The sequence below is a fragment of the Euprymna scolopes genome, chromosome 25, assembly GCF_053919585.1.
Source record: "Euprymna scolopes isolate OS-2025 chromosome 25, ASM5391958v1, whole genome shotgun sequence".
NCBI lineage: Eukaryota > Metazoa > Mollusca > Cephalopoda > Sepiida > Sepiolidae > Euprymna > Euprymna scolopes.
Window position 1 is genome coordinate 69,515,920 of NC_136506.1, and position 23,926 is coordinate 69,539,845.

The 23,926-nt window shown below is 27.8% G+C and overlaps 1 protein-coding gene across 1 annotated transcript in view; it reads right to left on the reverse strand.

Annotated features, from left to right (window-relative positions):
- Positions 1-205: 205 nt before the first annotated feature.
- LOC145247427 (E3 ubiquitin-protein ligase HECW2-like) overlaps positions 206-23,926 on the reverse strand; it is a 328,541-nt gene continuing 304,820 nt past the window's right edge. Inside the window, exons 25-29 of the mRNA XM_080109185.1 lie at positions 22,952-23,098; positions 20,868-20,982; positions 12,082-12,167; positions 5,581-5,693; positions 206-655 (exon numbers count right to left, since the gene is read on the reverse strand). Coding sequence (XP_079965311.1) covers positions 544-655; positions 5,581-5,693; positions 12,082-12,167; positions 20,868-20,982; positions 22,952-23,098 — 573 coding nt within the window. The 3' untranslated portion in view covers positions 206-543. The remainder of the gene's footprint in view (positions 656-5,580; positions 5,694-12,081; positions 12,168-20,867; positions 20,983-22,951; positions 23,099-23,926) is intronic.

Here is a 23,926-nt window from a genome sequence, read left to right on the forward strand (position 1 = left end):
GTTAATCTGTGGCCATAAACTTAAGATAATTTGTCTGTTATATTTATATAAAAAAAAAAAAAAAATTATTATCTCCCACCTCCTCCCTGCCCACTATTTATTTATTAGGTTCACACATAATTTATTTATCCCCTCCCTTGTATAAACAAAGGGACTTAACTCTTGGTGGCTAATTGATTTTATTGAGTCTTTTCCATATTTGTTCTTTCTTTTTTCATAAAAAACTTCTGTTACCAACGAAATAAATGCACGAACATATGGACAGAAGGTTTTGCAGGAGTTGGTATTACTTGTAGACGAACTGCTAGGGAATAACGTTTCCAAAATACAGATAAACTGAGGGTCGTAGGAATTGGGGAGACGTCCGTCAAAAAAAAAAAAAAAAAATGGTATAATAGTGTCTGCATAGCACACACAAGTTACTATTGCTGCTGTTGAAAATACAACTGTCATTTCAATTTTTTTTTTTGTTAGAAATTGTTATTAATGCTGCTACTGCTGTTGCATCCACGTCGTTATAGTAACACCAGTCACTTGGCTTTTTCACTCCATACCGTAAGTACTTGTTTCCTCAACAGCAGTGACTAATTTCTCAAAAAGCATTTCTTGTGATGTATATGGAGGCAAATCCAAACGGTTGAAACATGTATGGGCCCTGGAAATAGAAAATATGTATATAGGTATTAGAAAAAAAAAAAAAATTTTTTTTTTCTTGTTTACAAGGGAGTCACCACTTATCAAGGCCCGAAAGCCACTCCAGGATAAGGGTTAATAAATGTAATGTGGTAGTGTAGTAATCGCTAATGGTGTAAGTTGAGTAGAATTTGATTATTTAAGAAGATTCAACAAAAGCTCATTTACATTGGACTTGAAGGCAGTCGGCTGGGAAGCAGGCCAAGGGAACAATATTCTTTCTTTCTTAGAACTGCACGCCTGTGGAACTCTGTTCCGTCTGCCTGCTTCCCACCTGACTACAACTTGGATGTCTTCAAGTCCAACGTTAACAAATTCCTAATGAACCGCCCTCTTAAGTAAACACTTCATCAAATCTCCACACTAACGTACTGTACTTGGCAATAACCCTTATCCCTGAGTGGCTTCCAGACCTTGATAAGTGGTGACCACCGTGTAAAAAAAAAAAAAAAAAAAATTCCACAAGCAGGCAGTTTTAGGAAAGAAGTTTTTGTTTGTGGAATCAGGTTTGTATTACTGTACACAGATTCGAAAAAGTTGTCAAAAACAAATATATAACAAATGTTATCAAAGGCAAGATAAGTTACTTTTCTGCCAAACTGGATATATTTTTCGTGTTTTTATTCAATGTAACATGTTTATTCAGCTCGAAAACCATACAGTGTTTACCGATGTATTGGAAATTCAAGATGGCGTCTGATTCTCTCTTTAACACGGTAAGTGTGGGAAAAGATGTTATAAAAAAAAAAAAAAACGGATAAAATACTGTTAAAAACTCGCTTATTATATGTTACAGTGACATAGGTTGACATATATTCGGCGGGTTTTTAATAGTATTTTGTATAGTTTTTTATTTATAACACCTTTTTCCAAACTTACAGTATTAAAGAGGGTGTGAGACGCCATCTTGAATTTTCGAATACATCGGTAAACACTATATTTTTCGAGCTGAATAAATATGTTACATTGAATAAAAACACAAAAAATATATCTAGTTTGGCAGAAAAGTAACTTATCTTGCCTTTGATAACATTTATTTGTTATATATTTGTTTTTTGACAACTTTTTCGAATCTATGTGTACAGTAATACAAACCCGTGGAATCTGTTTAGATTTAGACACAGATAGAGAGTGGGGGGGAACTGTCGATAGTGGTTGTAGCTAGTTGAATATTTTTTTTGAAAGTGTGACAAAGGGAGATCATAAATTGGAACTTAGACGAGCACTTGCCATGAAAATAACGGTAACGGAGAGACAGGCTCGCAACATCTCTTCTGTGAGAAAGAGGCTGCAGGGAAGAAAAAGTGCATCATCATTTCAAAGCCAGTTTTGAATTATCAATGCAGGATAGAGAAAGGTGATCACACAGCTCCCTTTTTCATGAGCTTTTAGATCAAGGAGAAGGTCTCACTCCTTTTCCAGGATTACTCAGCTCAGAGATTTATCAGCTGTTAATCTATAGACATAAAAACTGACTGACCAGGGTGCCTATTTCTGGAGTGGTCAAAACTTCTATAGATTTTCAGGTGACTCATAATATTAGTCATAGTCAAACATAACCTGTTAGCTCCTTTCAAATTAGCTAATACACCAAGGTGTAGAGGAGAATAAACATCTCTTCCTAGGATTACTCCACTTATCCTTGATCTTCATATTATAATGCGGAGTGTTTAGTAAAAGGTTACCTTTTTTCTTTCAATCTTTGATATAACTACTAATAAATAACTACTCTTATCATGTCAAATTGTACAGTAATTGCAAAGTTTTAAAATGATATTAAATATTGGCAACAATTTTAGATATTTAAAGTCTTATTAGAGAAGATGCACTCAATTATCAGTTACATCTAAAAAACAAATAATTATCATGGCGGTGAGTGAGGAACAAAAATAAGTTTGTGAAGAGATGTTGATAAAATTTTATGAAAGAATGAATAAAGTTACAAACAAAATATTAATTTTTAACCTTAATCGAGACTATAAATAAGTGATAACAAACCTATTGATGATAGGTTAATGATATCACAATAATCTATATATTAATACGATAGCGTGTGTGTTATTTTCTGTGTCACGCTTACATCTGGGTCGCTTAATTGTTATGGACTTCCATTTCTTGTTATCAAGAATTTTTCATAAGTTTTGGTCTTGATTATAGTTGATGGCACTTAAGTCATTGATTTTTTTTTTATAAATAATTTTATCAAGAATTCTTCATAAGTTTTGGTTTCGATTATGGCTAAAGGAAATCAAGTTATATATATATATATATATACACACACACACACACACACGCATATACATACACATTTTTTCATAAGTTTTTATTTCGCTTTCGATTCAAGCTAATGCACCCAAGTCCTATGGATATATTTTTTTTATTTTTGAAATTGCAACTTTATAATATATAAAAATTGATAGAACTATATATATATATATATATATATATATATATATATATATATATTATATATAACTATAATAATAATATATACGAAATCTGCAAGAATGAAAATATATTTAAGCATACTTTACGACCGGTCTTTGCCGTGCGTTCCTGCTAGCTTAGATAAATACTTTTGCAGTTTTAATAAAAAAGCTACAATAATATCAGAGCATCTCCATTTATGCCGAACGTCTACAGAATGAGAACATAAATATATTACATATGGATGAGTCCCCTGTGGAACTTCCACAGGTCCCACTAGTCTACTACTAATATAATACTGTTTTACACAACAAAAGTATGTAAGATATATAAATGAATAGATAAATAGTAAAGAAATAAAAGATAATAAAGAAATAATTAAAACTAGCCGGACCTGTGGAAATTCCACAGCAGACTCTTTCATATGTAATATATTGATGTTGGCATTCTGTGGATATTCAACGTAAATAGAAATGCCCTGATATTATTGTAGCTCTTTTGTTAAAACTGCAAAAGTATTTATCTAAGCTAGTTAGCATGCCCAGCATAGCCCAGTCACAAAATACACTTAAATATGATATTTTAATTCATGCAGATTTCATATACATTATTATAGAGTTCATTTTCTATTGATTCTTATATATTATAAAGTAATTTAAAAAAAATATATATCCATATGACCTGGCTGCATCAGCTATAATTAAAATCGAAACCAAAACTTATGAAAAATTCTTGGTAAAATTATTACAAGAAATGGAAGGTCATAACAATTAACAAAAATCACTCAGAAAAAAGTAAATGTAAGTGATACACAAAATAACACACGCTATCGTTAATAATATATAGACGGAATATAAAAATAAAGATGAAAAAAAAAATTTTTTTAATTATGCTTTTACTCATATAATGAAAAATATAAAAATTAATATCAGAAAATTTAAGTAATTAAAAAATAAGTACATGAAAAGCGATATAAGTGTTGATTTCTATAGTAAAAACTATGAAATGTTAGCAGTATAAAAAATTAATGTAAGGGATAAAAAATATTAATATTAACAAAATAAAAGTAAAAAAATAAAGTATAAGATTAAAAATAAGATAAAAATAAGTAAAGCATGCATGGTCCCCCATGAGTGCACAGTGAATGAGGCATAAAAAAAACCCGACTAAGTTCAGCATTTGCCCCCCCCCCTCCATTTAGCCCGAAAAATACCCAGGATGTCAAATCCTGGTGAAAATGAACAAACGGTGCAGTTTTAGGCCTTAACATATGTAAATTTGAGTTCTACACCATGCATAAAAAGAAGTGACTAAGTCCATCATTTGCCCCCCCCCCATATTTAGCCCCAAAAGTCTCCAAGGCCTTAACATATTTAGATTCGAGTTCAGCACCATGCAAAACTGCTAAATAGACACACAGAGAAAATTTTGGACAAATATGGTAAAATAGTCCCAAAAACGGAGTGTTTTTATTAGCCCTAAAAGAGCCCGTGGTGCACACTGAAGAGTTATCTCGAAGCATAGGCAACCAAAATTATATAGAAATCAGTAAGTTACAACTTTTCAGAAAGTTTTATAAAAATCCAAGGCATCAATTTTTTTTTAATAAGCACAAAAGTGTAAATTTTAGCCATTTTAACCCGAAAGACACCCCTAGGGGGACAACCAGAGTTTTTCTGAAAAATCCATTCTGTTACATTTTTATTCATATCGTTGTTTGTGCAAAATTTCAAAAAATTCCAAGGCACAGTTATTGAGAAAAGTGCAGATGGACAAACGGATGAAGGTGAATTTACAGGTCCACCCTCCTTTTGTCAAGAGATCAATAAAGTATAAGATTAAAAATGATATAAAAACGTAAGATGAAAATAAAATTAAGATAAATAAAATAAATATTACAATGAAAAGATGCTGTTGATAAAATCGCATGAAAGAATAAAACTAAAACAGAATTATAAAAAAAACATTAACATGAGTAACAGTCATAAAAAAATGATTTATGGTAGATTTTTTTCTTCTGTACCATTTTGTTTATCCAGTGTTTCTTCTTTTTTTTTTTTTTGATGAATGCATATCCATGAAACTCTGGACCTTTTTTTTTTTTGAAAACGGTATTGGTATGCTCTTATTGTTATAATATCTAGCATCATTTTTTTTACAACAAATAACAAAAAAATTAAATACAGATATAAGTTTTCTCTATATTATTAGTTCCCATCTTGGATATTATCCTCACAATGTTTCGGTCAATGTGCCTCCAACTTTCTTCAGGTGCATCTTGTCACACTTGGGAGTCTGCACAAAGAAGGTCAGAGCTACATTAACTGAAATATTGTGAAAATAACACTGACGATGAGATTAGTAGTCCGAAGGATCCAAATAATATGAATAATTAGTCCTCATCTAAAAAAACAAAACAAAAAAATAATCAAGAAACGTAAATTTTCTCAGCAAACATACCTTGGAAGGCTGGTAATTCGACCCCACCTCTCAATACAAAATTTGCGTGGGCCATTGCTACCTCTGAGAGCAGCAAATCCTTCATAAGGGATGCTGGAAGTTCCAGTAACGAACTGAAAATAGAAATAATTCATATAGCTTCCTTTTCAAAGATAAAGCACATTAACAATATGCAGTGAGTGGATGCATATTAAATAATTTAAATTTCTAGAGTATTGTTACCACATCTCGGGAGATGCTTCTCACAACACTTTTCCTGTCTTGAAACGTTTTAAAACCAGATTATGGCCTTTCTCCACCTTACTACCTCTTTTTTCACATGAGAGACCTTGCAAGTCATTTCTGCTCTATCTCTATTTTCATACAGAGTGCTCAACCAAACTTCAATCTATGGTCCCCTCATCCTGCAAAACACACTCGTCTAGCTACAATCACTGTCAACAATTTCCCTAACTTTTTATCTGTTTAAATTCCATGAACAAAGTTTCTTTCTTAAAAGTGCTCACCCATGGAGCTCTGTACTGCGAGTCTACTTTCCAGATGACTACAGCATGATTGTTTTCAAATTCAATATAAAAAGTTTTTGTTTGGACACTCCCTTGAATAATCGAATTCTAATTTCCACCACAACTGATCATTATGGCGTTGTCTCACTGACCACCTTACATGCAATCCTTGGTAAGTGGTGACTTCCTTGTAAAATAAAAAAATATATATATAACATTTTTAAAGGTACGCATCACAATTACGACCACATGTACACGCACCATTCCAACAATTGCAATTCAAATTTAGAGCATCATTGCCTAATCACTAGGGCTATGACAACAGCATATTCTTTTTATTGTTTTAACCCTCGAGTGTGTATCTGTTGATATCTTATATGCTTTTATATAGAGTGATATGGTTCTTGGTTGATTAACTGTGTCTGACTGTGTCAGATATATACTCAAAAGTCAAAACAATAAGAATATGCTGTTGTCATAGCCCTACTAATCGCACACATGTTAAATTCAATATCTACTGTGTTGCAAAACAAATTTAATGAAAAATATTGCAGCAAAACTTAATTAGAATTTGCAAGTTTGAAAGCCAATACAATGCATATCATGAGGAAAGAAAAAAAAAAAAACTGATGAAGACGTATATTGTCAAAATCGAGTTGTTTTTGATTTTTAAATTTAGATAATTTTTAAGGTTGAAGCAAAAAATATAAATATATATCCTTACTATGAGGTTAAAGTAGTTTGCTTGAAACATTAATCTTTATAGCTATAAAAGTGAACGTGTCTGTATATCTGTGTGTGTACATTTCCCTATGCAATAACTCTGTCAATTTTAAGTCTACAGACTCGAAATTTGCTATACAGGATACTGAGATTTGGGAAAATCTTTGTGATCGGTTTTCGGCCGGAAATTTGGCTGTTAAGGGGGTCAAAGTTCAACAATTTGACCTTTGAGAACTCTACCAAACTCCTCCAACAATTTTGGATCTAAACACTTGAAATTTTAGATATAGGTTGCTTGGACATGGATCTAACTTAACTTGATTTGAGCCCCAAACAATAAATGTTAAGGGGTCATAAAAGGGGTCAAAGTTAAAAAAAATTTGACCTCTGCAGTGTCTACCAAATTACTCAGACAATTTCTGGTCTAAACATTTGAAATTTTATATAAAGGGTATTCAGAGATAGGGCAAGCTTTTTAATTGGTTTGGGTCGAAAATTTTTAGTTACCAATATATAAATGTATGTATGTATGTATGTTTGCATGTCTGCCGAAAACTTTCGACAGAGGTGATGGATTTTACCAAGATCAGTATTGTTTTGAAGTTCGAACTTTCAGACGACAAATACCGAAAAATTGGCTAAAAACAAAAACCGTCCCCTCATGACGAGATCGGTTCTACGCATGTGTCAGATGACGTCATGACCTGATTTAGTTTAAATAGTTGAAGAACTGACTAAGTTTCATGTATGTCGTGTTAGCTCAGTTGGTTAGAGCGTTGGGTCATTATCTAAACGTTTTGGGTTCGAATCGTGGTGTAAGATGTCTTTTTTTTCTTTTTTTTTTTGATTTTGAATGGCTTAAATAACCCTGCTTCACTATTTAAATTTTTTAAATTTAAATAGTGAAGCAGGGTTATTTAAGCCATTTTTCACGTAACGTTCGTTTTTCTGTTTTTTTTTTTTTTTTTTACTTCACTTATTCTTAGGTTTTCATCAACACTCCCGACCACACACCCAAAAACACCTGGGTACCCACCGATGTTTTAAAGTTTAATATCGAAACAGGCTTATTTAAGCCATTTTTCACATGTTTTTTTTTTTTTTTTTAGTTTTTAGTTTTAACGTTCGTTTTTCTGTTTTCTTTTTTCGATTTTTACATTTAACATCGTGCGTTAGTTTTTTTTGTGTTCTTTTTCGATGTTTTGATTACCCACTGCCCTGGTACCCCCCCCCCCCCCTTTATTTTTCAGATAAGTTTTAACGTTAGTTTTTCGGTTTTCTTTTTTTTTACTTCGCTTATTCTTAGGTTTTCATTAACAACCACACACACCTCCAAACATTCGGGCAACGCCGGGTACCCCCCCCCCCCGCCAGTGTATATATAAAATAAATTTATGTTTATAGAAGGCAGAACATCCAGAGTTGTGATGGATAGGCTCATTGAAGACACTTGAGGTATAATGGTGGAACTAGCCATGCAGTTTCACTTTATTGAATCAATACAATTGTGTGTATGTACAATCACACACACATATATATATATATATATATATATATATATATATATATATATATATATATATAGGAGAACAATAGGGATGGTAAATGAATTCACAAAAAGTATATATTGGTAAATATAGATTAGTTCATTTATTCAATAAGAGAATACAAACAATTAGTTGGGGGACTCTTTATTCCAAGGCATTTCGAAGCCTAATGCTTATCAGAAGTAACAGTGAGGATAGACATCTTATACACCGATAAAATAGAATTACGACTCATCCACACTATACCGCCCCTTTAGCCTTAAAACATTTAAGACAATGATAAAGACCCTATACACCTTTCTACATTACACTATATAATACGCTCCTCCTTTATTCAGAATTCATCTATAATTTTAATTGATCTATTTCGTTCCTAATGAATCTCATGCTAGACGCCGCATCCCCACTATGTTACCTAGCATCTTCTCTACTCTTCTGATGAGAAGCATTAGGCTCCGAAATGCCTTGGCATAAAGAGTCTCTTCTATCCCCCAACTAATTGTTTGTATTCACTTATTGAATAAATAAACCAATCTATATTTACCAATATATAGTTTTTGTGAATTCATTTACCATTCCTATTGTTCCCCTATCTAAGCTCTAATGATACTTGTTGAGCTTTATATTGTCCCGATAAGTCTCCTCTTATAGAATTGAGCTCACTCTTTTCTTCTAACGCACTAAGCTATATATGTGTGTATATATATATATATATATATATATATATATGCTAGGATCTTTGATATACAATATTTTCCCAGACCACATCTAAAAATGAAGTACTTTAGTTGTTGACATGCCCCACCTATTTATCATTTTTCTAATTTCCTGTACATTAGTAGCAAATTTCAATTTTAATTATTTTGATATTTAAAAATAATGTAAAAACACATTAAGATGTTCTACTGGCCTAGAAGCAGGTCAGTGGAACAGTGTTCCACAAGCGGGCAAGTCTGGGAAAGAAACTCTGTTCATGGAATATTTAGTTCATTGTACCTTATCATAAAAGTCCATACAAAATTTCAGTTCAAAACAGAGCTATTAAACCTGACATTAGTAATATGAGACAAGGAGGAGAAAGAAACAACCTTAGCAGCAGCAGCAGCAGTTAATGATGCAGAGTTAAACAAGACAGAGAGAAAGATAACAAAATACCAAGGTCTTATGTATGACATGAAAAGAAACTGGAATCTTCGGAAGATCTCTATAATTCCAGTAATTATAGAAGTAACTGGACTCTTGAAAAAGAATTTCTGTAACTACTTGGCAAATATACCTAGTGAAACAAGTGCAAAAACTATAAACAAATGATGGTTAGAATCTTAAAAAGATCTGATTAGAATGTCTGAAATAGTGGGTGACTGTCTCGCATCCAGTAAGATGTTCCATCCCAGGCTGGAACAAAAGAAAATTGATAAAATTTTTTATTTAAATTTGCAAATAAATGTACACCAAATACATGTGTGTATATATATATATATATATAAATAATATAATTTTCATGTGTTTATCCCATATTAGCAGCACATGCACTGGATTCTTTTTCCACCATATTAATTGGGTCACTGACCTCCCATCTAGCCAAAGGCTGAAGAAGCCTCACTTCACATGACCGTTGAAGATAAAATCAAATGGGCATTTTGGTATCTGCTATTATTCAGCAGCTGATCTATAGAAGATGTGCAGTCCTAGACACTAGAATCTTGTCATAAAGCATTAAAAGTGGCCAAGTTTTTTTTGGAGTGGGGGTATGTGTTTGCAGTCAATGAACTTCTGGCCCTGCCAACAAGGCAGATGATGAATTTGATTGAAAGAGGCATTGTTATATATTGGGACCCTACGCCAGTAATTAGAGATTATGTTAATTGGTATCTATCTTGACAAGGTTTATTTTAGTACATGTTATAATAACCTGGCAGTAAACGGAAATATACTAACTGCAGGAGGCGTGAGAGGTGTGCAGGGGAGGGGAGGAATAAAAGTTAGCTCCTTAGACAAAATGAGCTAAAAATGCAGGTGTCGAAAACACATTAATATACTACATAGGAAACAAAATAGCGGAGTCAAAAAAATTGCATGCAACATCTTTCTTCCCCTCTCTCTCACTTTCTATGGCAACTGAGAAAAACATTGCTCATGAATTGCTACAATGGAGAGACAGAAACTTCCCTCTCTGAACCAAGGTAAATCTACTAAATCCAATAGTCATCTCAATCATACTTTATGCATATGAGGCATGAATACCAAACAGTTCTAGAAACGAAGATCCAAGCAGTGGAAAGAAGATGACTCACAAAGACTCTTTGACATCAAATATACAAGGACCATGTCACCAACAATAAACAAGTGCCCCACTATGAAGGCCTACTGACCATAGTGAAAAAAAAAGGAAACTCAGATGGTATGGGAGTGTAATGCTCAAAAGGACTTGCAAAGACCATCCTGCAGGGAACAATCCAGAGGAACAGTCCAGGGGGAAAAATACGGGACAGACAGAAGAAGTAGGCTGATAACATCTTTGATTAGACAGGGAAAAGCTTTAATGTTATCCAGGCACTCATCCACAACCACACCAAGCGGAACCAGTTGGCTCACCGTTCATCCACTGTACAGAACCTCTACGATCTTGGCAGGTTACAGTAACATAAAAACCCTCTAAATGACTTCCCTTCCTTACTAATTCTGTTTTTTCCAAAAGAAGGAATATTAATCTATTAGTTCCAACTGTTATATGAATAGGACACCAAATAATTTCTTTGTAAAATCTATAATATATAGTGCATAATTACTCTAAGCAAAGGAAAAATTCATCTATATTCATCAACTTCTCCCCAAGAATTGTTAAAACCCTTAGAAATTCTTGGAAAATTCTCTAAAATTCTATCTGTTCAATGATGTGTGAACTTAGGAGTTCTACAATAGTAAGCCACAAACTTATAACCAAAAGTGCAATGTAACCCTTTGTGTGAACGGCTTTGTGCCTTAGCAAAATGTGTATGTTTTATCTTGAATGAATAGCCTCTCGATTTCTAAAATATATCACATGCATCCAATGTCTTATAGGAGCTAAAATTTCACTTTTTAAATAAAATAGATAACTTCTTTCTTTCAAGTCATCCAACACATATTACAGGGTATGTAAACAGAATTTAAGCCAGATATGATACTGATGATAATAAAAAAATGATACTGATTAAGTTTTTTTTAATACTCAATTACAGATTTGGATCAATTAGGATTCAAACACCTCAGAAATAATTCAATATGAAAATGATGAATTTGAGTTCCAAGTTGACTTTTGCACACTATAAACAAATGGATAATAAACCTGAAGTGTTTGTTGCTTTTTTTTTTTTTTTTTTTTTTTTTTTTAATTAAAAAATTTTTTTTTTTGCTTTTTTTTTATATAGAGAAAGACTTATTTTAAGGGAAAAAATAGTGGGGAGTGGGTGATATTAAATATTTATTTTTTGATGCCCTTTTTTACAAAATATTTTAAACGAAATGAAATCCTAATTGATCCACAGACTTAAAAGTCACATTTTAAATAGTTGACCAAAATTAAACAGTACTCTTTTTTCTTTTTTTTTTTTTTTTATTTAGAACATCTGTTCTCTTCTTATTACAAGTGTTTGAGAATATACAATTGGGGGGGGGGTAATATGACTCAGGTTGGGAAACTGGAACTATAGCAAGATCATTGATGCGTGATGATAATTCCTTACCTGCAGCAGACGTAATCTTCTTTCATTGTCAAATTTTTCAATTGATGCCCAGAACCACTGAATCACAAGATGCTGATTATAATAGCCTAAGAGAAAAATAAATTATGATATTTATGTGAACAAAAATTTGGTGGCTTATTTTCAACTTTACAACTGTGACAATCATTTCAAGGAAAGCGAATATACAGAATGATTGAAAAAAAAATCACTTTTTTAAACATTCATGACTTTTTTTATATGCCATTAATTATTGGGTCTTTTATCTCTAAGAACACAAATGTTGAAAGGTATCTCGCTATGCTGTAAGAAAATATCTGGTCAGAAGTCGACACCTGGGAGAATATTGAAGACTTGATTTTTGTGCAAGATGGTCCACATTTCGCTGCTGTTCCTAAATAGTTGAGTGAACAACTTTCCTGATCGACATGGTCCACATGAATGGCTGTCTATAAGCCCTAATTTAACACAATGCAACATTTTCCTTTGAGATTGATTGAAGGAACAAGTTTACACTGAGAAGCCAGCAACTTTAAAATAACTTTAAGGATGACTATAAGAAATGATCATTTTTGTTTCCAATAATAAACAATCGCGGAGAATGATATGGATTTACCTTACATAGAAAAATGACCAGGTATCTTAGAAATCATAGCCCTATAAATGAATAAACATGATCTATTGCAAATTTTGATCACCTAGCAACTTTGGCATGACAAATCATTTGTCAAAACCAGAATTTTAAACTTTGGAGGAGTACAGAATGCACATGTTCATATATGTGCCCATTTTGTACCATGTTTTTTTTTTTGTTGTTTTTTTTTTTGTTGTTTTTTTTTTCTTACATTCTTTTTATATTTTTTTAATTTATTTTTCTTACATTTTTATAAAATGTTTTTTAAATTTATTTTTCTTATATTTGTTTTTTAAATCTATTTTTCTTATATTTGTTTTTTAAATCTATTTTTCTTATATTTGTTTTTTAAATTTATTTTTCTTATATTTGTTTTTTAAATTTATTTTTCTTATATTTGTTTTTTAAATTTATTTTTCTTATATTTGTTTTTTAAATTTATTTTTCTTATATTTGTTTTTTGAATTTATTTTTCTTATATTTGTTTTTTGAATTTATTTTTCTTATATTTGTTTTTTAAATTTATTTTTCTTATATTTGTTTTTTAAATTTATTTTTTATATTTGTTTTTTAAATTTATTTTTTATACTTGTTTTTTAAATTTATTTTTTATACTTGTTTTTTAAATTTATTTTTCTTATATTTGTTTTTTAAATTTATTTTTTATATTTGTTTTTTAAATTTATTTTTTATATTTGTTTTTTAAATTTATTTTTTATACTTGTTTTTTAAATTTATTTTTTATACTTGTTTTTTAAATTTATTTTTTATACTTGTTTTTTAAATTTATTTTTTATATTTGTTTTTTAAATTTATTTTTTATACTTGTTTTTTAAATTTATTTTTTATATTTGTTTTTTAAATTTATTTTTTATATTTGTTTTTTAAATTTATTTTTTATACTTGTTTTTTAAATTTATTTTTTATACTTGTTTTTTAAATTTATTTTTTATACTTGTTTTTTAAATTTATTTTTTATACTTGTTTTTTAAATTTATTTTTTATACTTGTTTTTTAAATTTATTTTTTATACTTGTTTTTTAAATTTATTTTTCTATATTTGTTTTTTTAAATTTATTTTTCTTATATTTGTTTTTTGAATTTATTTTTTATATTTGTTTTTTAAATTTATTTTTTATATTTGTTTTTTAAATTTATTTTTTATATTTGCTTTTTAAATTTATTTTTTATATTTGTTTTTTAAATTTATTTTTATATTTGTTTTTTAAATTTATTTTTCTATATTTGTTTTTTAAATTTATTTTTCTATATTTGTTTTTTAAATTTATTTTTTATATTTGTTTTTTGAATTTATTTTTCTTATATTTGTTTTTTAAATTTATTTTTTATATTTGTTTTTAAATTTATTTTTTTATATTTGTTTTTAAAATTTATTTTTATATTTGTTTTTTAAATTTATTTTGTTTTATTTGTTTTTTAAATTTATTTTGTCATATTTGTTTTTTAAATTTATTTTTCTATATTTGTTTTTTAAATTTATTTTTTATATTTGTTTTTTAAATTTATTTTTATATTTGTTTTTTAAATTTATTTTTCTTATATTTGTTTTTTGAATTTATTTTTCTTATATTTGTTTTTTAAATTTATTTTTTATACTTGTTTTTTAAATTTATTTTTTATACTTGTTTTTTAAATTTATTTTTTATACTTGTTTTTTAAATTTATTTTTTATACTTGTTTTTTAAATTTATTTTTTATACTTGTTTTTTAAATTTATTTTTATACTTGTTTTTTAAATTTATTTTTTATATTTGTTTTTTAAATTTATTTTTTATATTTGTTTTTTAAATTTATTTTTTTATACTTGTTTTTTAAATTTATTTTTTATACTTGTTTTTTAAATTTATTTTTTATACTTGTTTTTTAAATTTATTTTTCTATATTTGTTTTTTTAAATTTATTTTTCTTATATTTGTTTTTTCAATTTATTTTTTATATTTGTTTTTTAAATTTATTTTTCATATTTGCTTTTTAAATTTATTTTTCATATTTGCTTTTTAAATTTATTTTTTATTGGTTTTTAAAATTTTTATATTTGTTTTTTAAATTTATTTTTTATATTTGTTTTTAAATTTATTTTTTTATATTTGTTTTTTAAATTTATTTTTATATTTGTTTTTTAAATTTATTTTTATATTTGTTTTTTAAATTTATTTTGTTATATTTGTTTTTTAAATTTATTTTGTTATATTTGTTTTTAAAATTATTTTTCGTATATCTGTTTTTTATTTATTTTTCTTTAATTAATTTTTTAAGTTTATTTTTCTTATTTTTGTTTCTGGAATTTCTTTTTCTTCTTTCTAAATTTTTTTTAAATTTATTTTTTTTATTTTAATGTTTTTAAAATTATTTTTATGTTTTATAAATTTGTTTTTCCTATTTTTTATATTTTTTAAACTTGTTTTCTAAATTTTTTTATGTTTTAATTTATTTTTCTTACTTTATGTTCATGTTTTTTGGGATTTATTTTTCTTACATTTTTTTGTTTCAATTTATTTTTCTTACCTTTTTGTTGTTACAATTTATTTTTCTTATTTTTATATAATATTTTTAATATTTATTTTGTTACTTTATTTTTGTTTTTATAATTTATCATACTTACTTATTTTTATATAATTTTAAAAAATTTATTGTTGTTACTGTATTTTTATAAAATGTTTTAAATTTATTTTTCTTATTTTCATGTTTTTTTTAATTTATTTTTCTTACTTAATTTTTTCTATTTTTTTATTTTTCCTACCTATTTTTATATTTTTATTTTTATTTTTCCTACCTTTTTTTATATTTTTATTTTTATTTTTCCTACCTATTTTTATATATTTTTTTTAATTTTTTCTACCTATTTTTATATATTTTTTATTTTTCCTACCTATTTTTATATTTTTTTTATTTTTCCTACCTATTTTTATATATTTTTTTATTTTTCCTACCTATTTTATATTTTTTTTATTTTTCCTACCTATTTTTATGTTTTTATTTTTCCTACCTATTTTATAGGTTTTTATTTTTCCTACCTATTTTTATATGTTTTTATTTTTCCTACCTATTTTTATGTTTTTATTTTTCCTAGCTATTTTTATAGGTTTTATTTTTCCTACCTATTTTTATATGTTTTTATTTTTCCTAGCTTTTTTTATATGTTTTTATTTTTCCTACCTATTTTTATATGTTTTTATTTTTCCTACCTATTTTTATGTTTTTATTTTTCCTACCTATTTTTATAGGTTTTTATTAGTGTTGGGACGATTCCTAATTTTTATACGATTCCGATTCCAGGAAAATATTGATTAACGATTCCGATACCAAGTACGATTCCGATTCCTAGGGAATTTATTGTTTTGAAATATACCAGGTAGTTTTATACTTATGGTCGGTAGTTCCCAAATATGTTCCCTAACTTTGGAAGAGATATTTTATGTCTACACCGTCATGTTTTGGATTAAATAAAATTATTATATAGCAAACTAAACGGAAAAATTAGCAAAATTTATTCTAGAGAAAATTTATTTTACTTAATTGGAATACAGAAAAAAAAAACTCAAAGAAAATAGAATTTATCCTTCAGAGAAAAAAACAAATAAAATAGAATTTATATAACAGAACAAAAACAAGAAAATTAGAGAATAAATACACACGATTCATTATTTTGGTCCTCATAATTAACAGATTTAATGAATTAAATAAAAAAAATATAGCGGAAGAGAAAGAAAATATACTAATTAAATATAAAAAAGATAAATATTTAATTTAATAATTTATAAATGAACGTGCGTAATGAAAAAAAAAAAAACAATATACCACGTGACATGGCGCCGTAGATACAAAATAACCGGGTTTGTATTACTGTATACATAGATTCGAAAAAGTTGTCAAAAAACAAATATATAACAAACAAATATTATCAAAGGCAAGATAAGTTACTTTTCTACCATACTGGATACATTTTTTTTGTTTTTATTCAATGTAACATGTTTATTCAGCTCGAAAAACATAGTGTTTACCGATGTATTGGAAAATTCAAAATGGCGCCCGACACTCTCTTTAACATGGTAAGTTCGGGAAAAGGTGTTATAAATAATAAACTAGACAAAATACTATTAAAAAAAACACCGAATATATATCAAAATATGTCACGGTAACATACATTGAGCGAGTTTCTAGCAGTATTTTGTATAGTTTTTTATTTATAACATATTTTCCCAAATTTACCGTGTTAAAGAGAGTGTCGGGTGCCATTTTGAATTTTCCAATACATCGGTAAACACTATGCTTTTCGAGCTGAATAAACATGTTACATTGAATAAAAACCCGAAAAATATATCCAGTTAGGTAGAAAAATAACTTATCTTGCCTTTGATAACATTTATTTGTTATATATTTGTTTTTTGACAACTTTTTCGAATCTATGTGTGCAGTAATACAAACCCAACTATAAGTCCTTAGTAAAATTCTATTTATAAATACTTTTTAAAATGAAATTATTTAATTAATCGTAAATGACATAAAAATTAACTGATTAAAAAATATAAAAAAAAATATATAAAAAATTTAAAAATATATATATTAATTTCTTTTTCGTTCGGCAAAGAACTGCACAAAACACTTTTAATTTTCAATTTAAAATTCTAGAAAAAAGATTATATTATTCTGCTTTTAATATAATCAAATTCAGGGTTTTATCTTTATGGAGAAAAAAAAATATAATGGATTTTATTTCAATGAAATTAAAAAAAAAAACTTGACTGAATTGAATTGATTACCCTTAAATTAACGAAGGGGTTATTTAATAATTTTAGGTTTGGAAGAGATAGGTATGGGGTCGATTTTTTTGAAACTTCAAAAGAAACCGACTACTGTCAAAACTTTGCGAAATAATACAACGTGATCAATTTCATTTTAGAGATATTTCTTTCGAAAGCATTCTTTTAAAAAAAGAGAAAAAAAGTATATTGTTCTATTAAACATTTTACTATTTAAATAATTTGACTTTGCTCGTTTTATTTTAAGAAAATATAAGTTGAAAAAGCATTTTCATTCAGTATTAGAAGATTTGTCAGTAAAAAAAAACAATCGCTAAAAAGATAAGCGTTTTTTTTAATTTTTACTCGCAATGTAGAGCCCTGCATACTTCTTTTCAAGTTAACTCTTTTGTAGTTTTGATTACAATAGATCTGAATGAATGAACCTTGTAAGGGAGGGGCACTAAGCATTGCCCTGTTAATAATGAATTTCTTTGGTTTCTTTTTATTTCTCTCTTGCGGTTAGAAATATCAGGAATTTTTTTTCTTTTTTTCAACATCAGACTAAAAGAATCGTAATGAAGGAATCAGAAAATTAAGGTATTTTTTAACGATGCGATTCCGATACCTCCCAAAATACACGATTCTTACGATTAACGATTCCGATTAATCGTCCCACCACTAGTTTTTATTTTTCCTACCTATTTTTATATATTTTTTTATTTTTCCTACCTATTTTTATATATTTTTTTATTTTTCCATCCTATTTTTATAGGTTTTTATTTTTCCATCCTATTTTTATATATTTTTTTATTTTTCCATCCTATTTTTATATATTTTTTTATTTTTCCATCCTATTTTTATAGGTTTTTATTTTTCCTACCTATTTTTATAGGTTTTTATTTTTCCTACCTATTTTTATAGGTTTTTATTTTTCCTACCTATTTTTATAGGTTTTTATTTTTCCTACCTATTTTTATAGGTTTTTATTTTTCCTACCTATTTTTATAGGTTTTTATTTTTCCTACCTATTTTTATAGGTTTTTATTTTTCCTACCTATTTTTATAGGTTTTTATTTTTCCTACCTATTTTTATAGGTTTTTATTTTTCCTACCTATTTTTATAGGTTTTTATTTTTCCTACCTATTTTTATAGGTTTTTATTTTTCCTACCTATTTTTATAGGTTTTTATTTTTCCTACCTATTTTTATAGGTTTTTATTTTTCCTACCTATTTTTATAGGTTTTTATTTTTCCTACCTATTTTTATAGGTTTTTATTTTTCCTACCTATTTTTATAGGTTTTTATTTTTCCTACCTATTTTTATGTGTTTTTATTTTTCCTACCTATTTTTATATGTTTTTATTTTTCCTACCTATTTTTATATGTTTTTATTTTTCCTACCTATTTTTATATGTTTTTATTTTTCCTACCTATTTTTATATGTTTTTATTTTTCCTACCTATTTTTATATGTTTTTATTTTTCCTACCTATTTTTATAGGTTTTTATTTTTCCTACCTATTTTTATAGGTTTTTATTTTTCCTACCTATTTTTATATTTTTTTTATTTTTCCTACCTATTTTTATGTTTTTATTTTTCCTACCTATTTTTATGTTTTTAATTTTTCCTACCTATTTTTATATTTTTTTTATTTTTCCTACCTATTTTTATGTTTTTTAATTTATTTTTCTTACTTTATTTTTATATAATGTTGTGGATCATACCAAGATTATAATTATGAATTACTTGAGATTTTTACTCAGTCATTGCATTTGTGGATTAAATAAAAAGTTCTGCTTGAAATCTTCTACAGATCCATTTAGTTTGACAAGACGGACATAATGTCCGGAGGTTGCATCGGCGAAAACGTTGTAAGGAGAGCATTTAAGATGAGAACAGTAATCCAAATTATCAATCCCATCCGAACAATTTTAAAACATAAAAAAATATATTCATGCCACCATTTAAAAAGTATAAGCATCTTGTCACACATAGCAATGTAACTTCAAAGTTACAGTGATTTTATCATTTTTAGCACATTTGTTTTAACACAATAAATATGAATTAATATGTTATCAAGAGAAAATGTAATAGTATCAAATACAATCAATTAAAACATTGGTTCTTGTTCAGAATCCCTCACTATTAAAAGAAAAAATTGTATGATGTATGTACCAGTGACGAAACGAAAATATGCACCAAATATCATGTAAATTGATTAAGTTATTTTATTTTTATAAAGAAAATTATTTTTAAGTGAATTTGAGTCTTTTCAACCCCTTTCCCAATGTTAAGACTGGTTTTCTAATATCTTGATTTGAATTTATCTCCCTTGTTTCTCTGAAATATTTTCAAGATGATGTCGCAAAATCGTCGCTAGTAGTTTAGCCATGAAATTTGATTTTCTAGTTTCAAAACAAAATTACTTGATCAATATATATGATTTTTGGTGTATGATATTTTATCTCTGTCGTAGTACATACATAGTACACATTTTATTTTTGTTTTGTTTTTTTCATGGGGGAAAGTGATAAGCACCAAGAACCTACTGCTGGGATATGGTGTCTATTTTAATATGAATATGCTTCATATAAAGATGGCAGTAATTGGAAAACAGGTCCTAGTTAGATAAAGTATTTTCTTAAAGGAAATTATTCAAAAGAATTTTGATGTTACCATCACCAAAAGTTAAAGCAAAAGAAATCTTTAGTTAAAATTAAATACAGATTTATTAGATTCATTGCTATTTAGGTCTAACTAGGAAAATCTAACAAGCTTGATTTAATATTGTAACAATGCTCATTTGTGACAATGCCTGTCAAATCCAGATTTAACAAAATATTCAGACGATATGTAAATGTGCACATCCATTACTTCTTCGTTATTGTAGCGAAATTCGAAAATTGAAATATCAAAATTCAAGTGAAATCAATAGTATCAATTAAATTGTCATGTCACAGTAACGAACATACACAAAAAAATTATGAACAAAAATAAAAGGTAGAAAATTAATTGTTCATGAAAACAGTTTTCAAAGACAATTAGCAAAAATTAAGTCTTGCTAAATTGGCCAGAGAGTTTCAGTTTTCAGAAAAGGTTCGCAATTGTCTTCAAAAACTATTTTCATTAATAATTTTCTCAACTTTTTTAGTAATTTTTGGATATATTCATTACTGTGGCATGATAATTCAGTAGATACTATTAGTTTCACTTGAAATTCAATATTTCAATTTTCAAATTTCACTATTAAAATGAAAAAGAACCCATCCTTTTTCATGGCTTGTTGCATGTTGTTATTTGTTTCGAATAAATTTGATTTGATAGGTGACAGAAAAAGAAAAAAATAAAGAAAAAGGAAGATCATATTGTGTAAGGAGATAGAAAATCTCACCGGAACGATATTCAGTGTTTTTCCTCCAATCATTGATGTCAATTTCCACAGTACCGGCAATCACAAGCTCCAATTCTCGAGCATCAAATGCTGACACCAAACGGTGGTCAATAACCTTCAAATAAAGAATGCGAAAATATTGGTTTCATCAAAAAATATGTTCACAAATTAAAAAAATTAAAAGTATATAAATTAAGTTTCTGATTTCAATAAATAGCCAAGAAAAAATTTTAAAAAAATAAATAAAAAAAATATAAATAAAAAAAAAGTGAGAAATACAGACACACAAGAACTTTTCTTTTAGTAATACAGATATATTTGTCAGATGAATCCGTAAGCAACCATTTCCTTGAGTGTACCAACCTGCAGAAATTTAAATGTACTGTGAACAAACATCTTGTATGTGTATCTATATGTACTCAGCTCTATCTTACTAAATATAAATATTGAGCTGTTGGTATTTGCAAGTTGACCTTTGTAATTAATATATATATATATATATTGTGTATCTAGGCAGCATGTTTCCATTCAGACAAGTATTGTTAAATAGCAGGGAGTGTTCTAATAAGCTTTCTTGGTAGTTTTTCAATTTTTCTAATTGTCTTTCTTGTTTCTCGGTTGAATCTGTTTAAGTTCCATAGTCGTCTTGGTCCGTCTTTCTTTTTTTTTTTTTTTTTTGCAAGTACTTTTGACTGAGTTTTCAACAGTCGTCTTCAGGCAGTTTTGATTTTTGTTTGTTTAACATCCGAATGCTTTTATATGCTTCAGTTAAAATTATATTTAAAATTCTTGAACTAGTGAAGCATCTCGTGTGTAAAAAAACAATATTTATACGTTTTTTTAACTTGTTAGAAACGTGGCTAAAATATATGTACAATGGGTTTTAAAATGTGATTTACAATAATGTATAGAATTTACAGGGTTTTTTTTTTTAATTATTATTATTATTGATTATTTACAACTTTACATTACAATATATATATATATATATATATATATATATATTGGATGGTCACATACCAAGGCACTTCAGAATGTGCCTACTGTTTTCAAAATTTACATAATTTATTTTTGGTTGTTTAGTTTTTATATAAAGTGCTTTCAATATTTTTAATCTTTTAACGTACGTTTGAATCAATATGGAGGATTTTTGTTTTTCCACTAGGACCTTTCTAAACTGAGAATGTGAGCAGCTATGTTGTTTTAGGTGTTGGGAAATTGAGCTTATGTCCGCAAGGTGTAGGATCAATCATCTGGATAATGTATTAGTTGTGTGTCCAATGTAGCTATTGGTGTTGTAGATGTATTCTCCCAAGGGTCATCTGAATTGATAGACTACATTGGTTTCATCAGGAAGTGTTTTTTTTTTTTAATTATAAGATTAGCAGTTGTTCATTTCTTATAGTAAATAATAAATTGAATCTTATTATTGACTGGGGATATATATCGATGTATTATATTTCTTAGCACTTTTTCATCTGATTTAAAGTTGTGGTGTAGTTGGTTGTGATAGAATATATTGATGGGGTAGGGATTGCTAACTTGGTTATTATTACTAAACTAACTATATAATAACCAAGTTAGCAATCCCCATCCCCAGATGCTCTAACGAACTCCCAGCATTTGTGTCCCCTCAATGTATATACTCCTGACCAACCTGACAAATAGCAAAATCTTACCCCCTCCACTGCTAAAGTCCCTCGTTGCCAGAAAGCCTTCTACTTTAATAGTTTCTTCTCTCTGACTGACAGACTTTGGAACTCCCTCCCTGTTTTCTACTACCCTGATTGTACTAACATGCAGAAGTTTAAATGTAATGTAAACAAACATCTCACCTAATCTCCTATTAGACATGATCCCAAATAATAACCCTATATAAACAAGTGATAATATGCCTTGTTTGGAGTAAAAAAAAAAATGTTACAAAATTACTAGCCAAGATAAGTTACGTTCTTTCCTTTCTATCAAGTGTCAAATTTGTGTTGAACACCCCCTTTATTAATACGCACACATGTTTCCGCGATATGAAAAGTCATTTTACGCAAACCAATTTCAAATAAGAAGAGTTGCACTACTGTACATACCTCATAAAAACCTTTAATAAGACATTCTGTTTGTTCCGTTACTCCTCTTTCTAAACGCCAATTCACCATCTTTTCAATATACTCTTTTTTCGTTTTCTCTGTAACTGGGATATTTTTTCCATTAGGCTTCAGCTCGCGTTCTGTAACCTGTAAAACACATCAATAACACAACAAGCATAATCGCAATTTTTGCTTTATTTTTTTGCGTTTTTTTTTTAAAAATGCAAATGAATGAGAAACTGACTGAATGCACAAAATATAGTTGAAGATTCAAATTCGAATGCAGCATTTGTGATGTTTTTTTTTCTTCCAGCCATTCATTCTTTCCTGTATTTTGTTTTTCTTTTTACAAGCAGTTCTTTATATTGAACTAAAAATGGATAAGCACTAATTTCTGTTATTACTAACCAGCTGAGTTGTTGCTCTCTACCAAGAGAAGAGCCTATGAGGCATGTGTATACAGTGTGATGATGTATATAAGTAAAAAACCAATAAGGATTGTGGCTGTGTTGCATGAATAGAAACAATATGGGAATGATATGATGGATGTGCGAGTCTTCAAGATCTGATAACATCAGAGGAAGATTAAATCGAGACAGTATAAGAGGATGTGTGCAGAACGGAATACTTAATTTGGTCAAATTGCAAAAAATTAATGAAAGTTCTTAGGTTATTTGATGTAAAAGAGGCAGAAGGACAAGAAAAAAATGAGGAAGTTATAAGAATATACTTGAGAGAAAGGAGGATAAAGACTTAAAGATAATATTAGTAATGAAAGAATTCTTGCAATCACATCTGCTCATCCCTGTTCCCATAATATAACCAAAATAAAAGAACTTCTGAACAACTAAATAACACTATCATTCTCATTTTGATGAATACATTTTCAATATTGTTACATTTTGAACAGCTTGAAAAAGTGGACTTATATTGAAATAAATGAACGCAGCAGATATGATATTGAACTCTGAATAT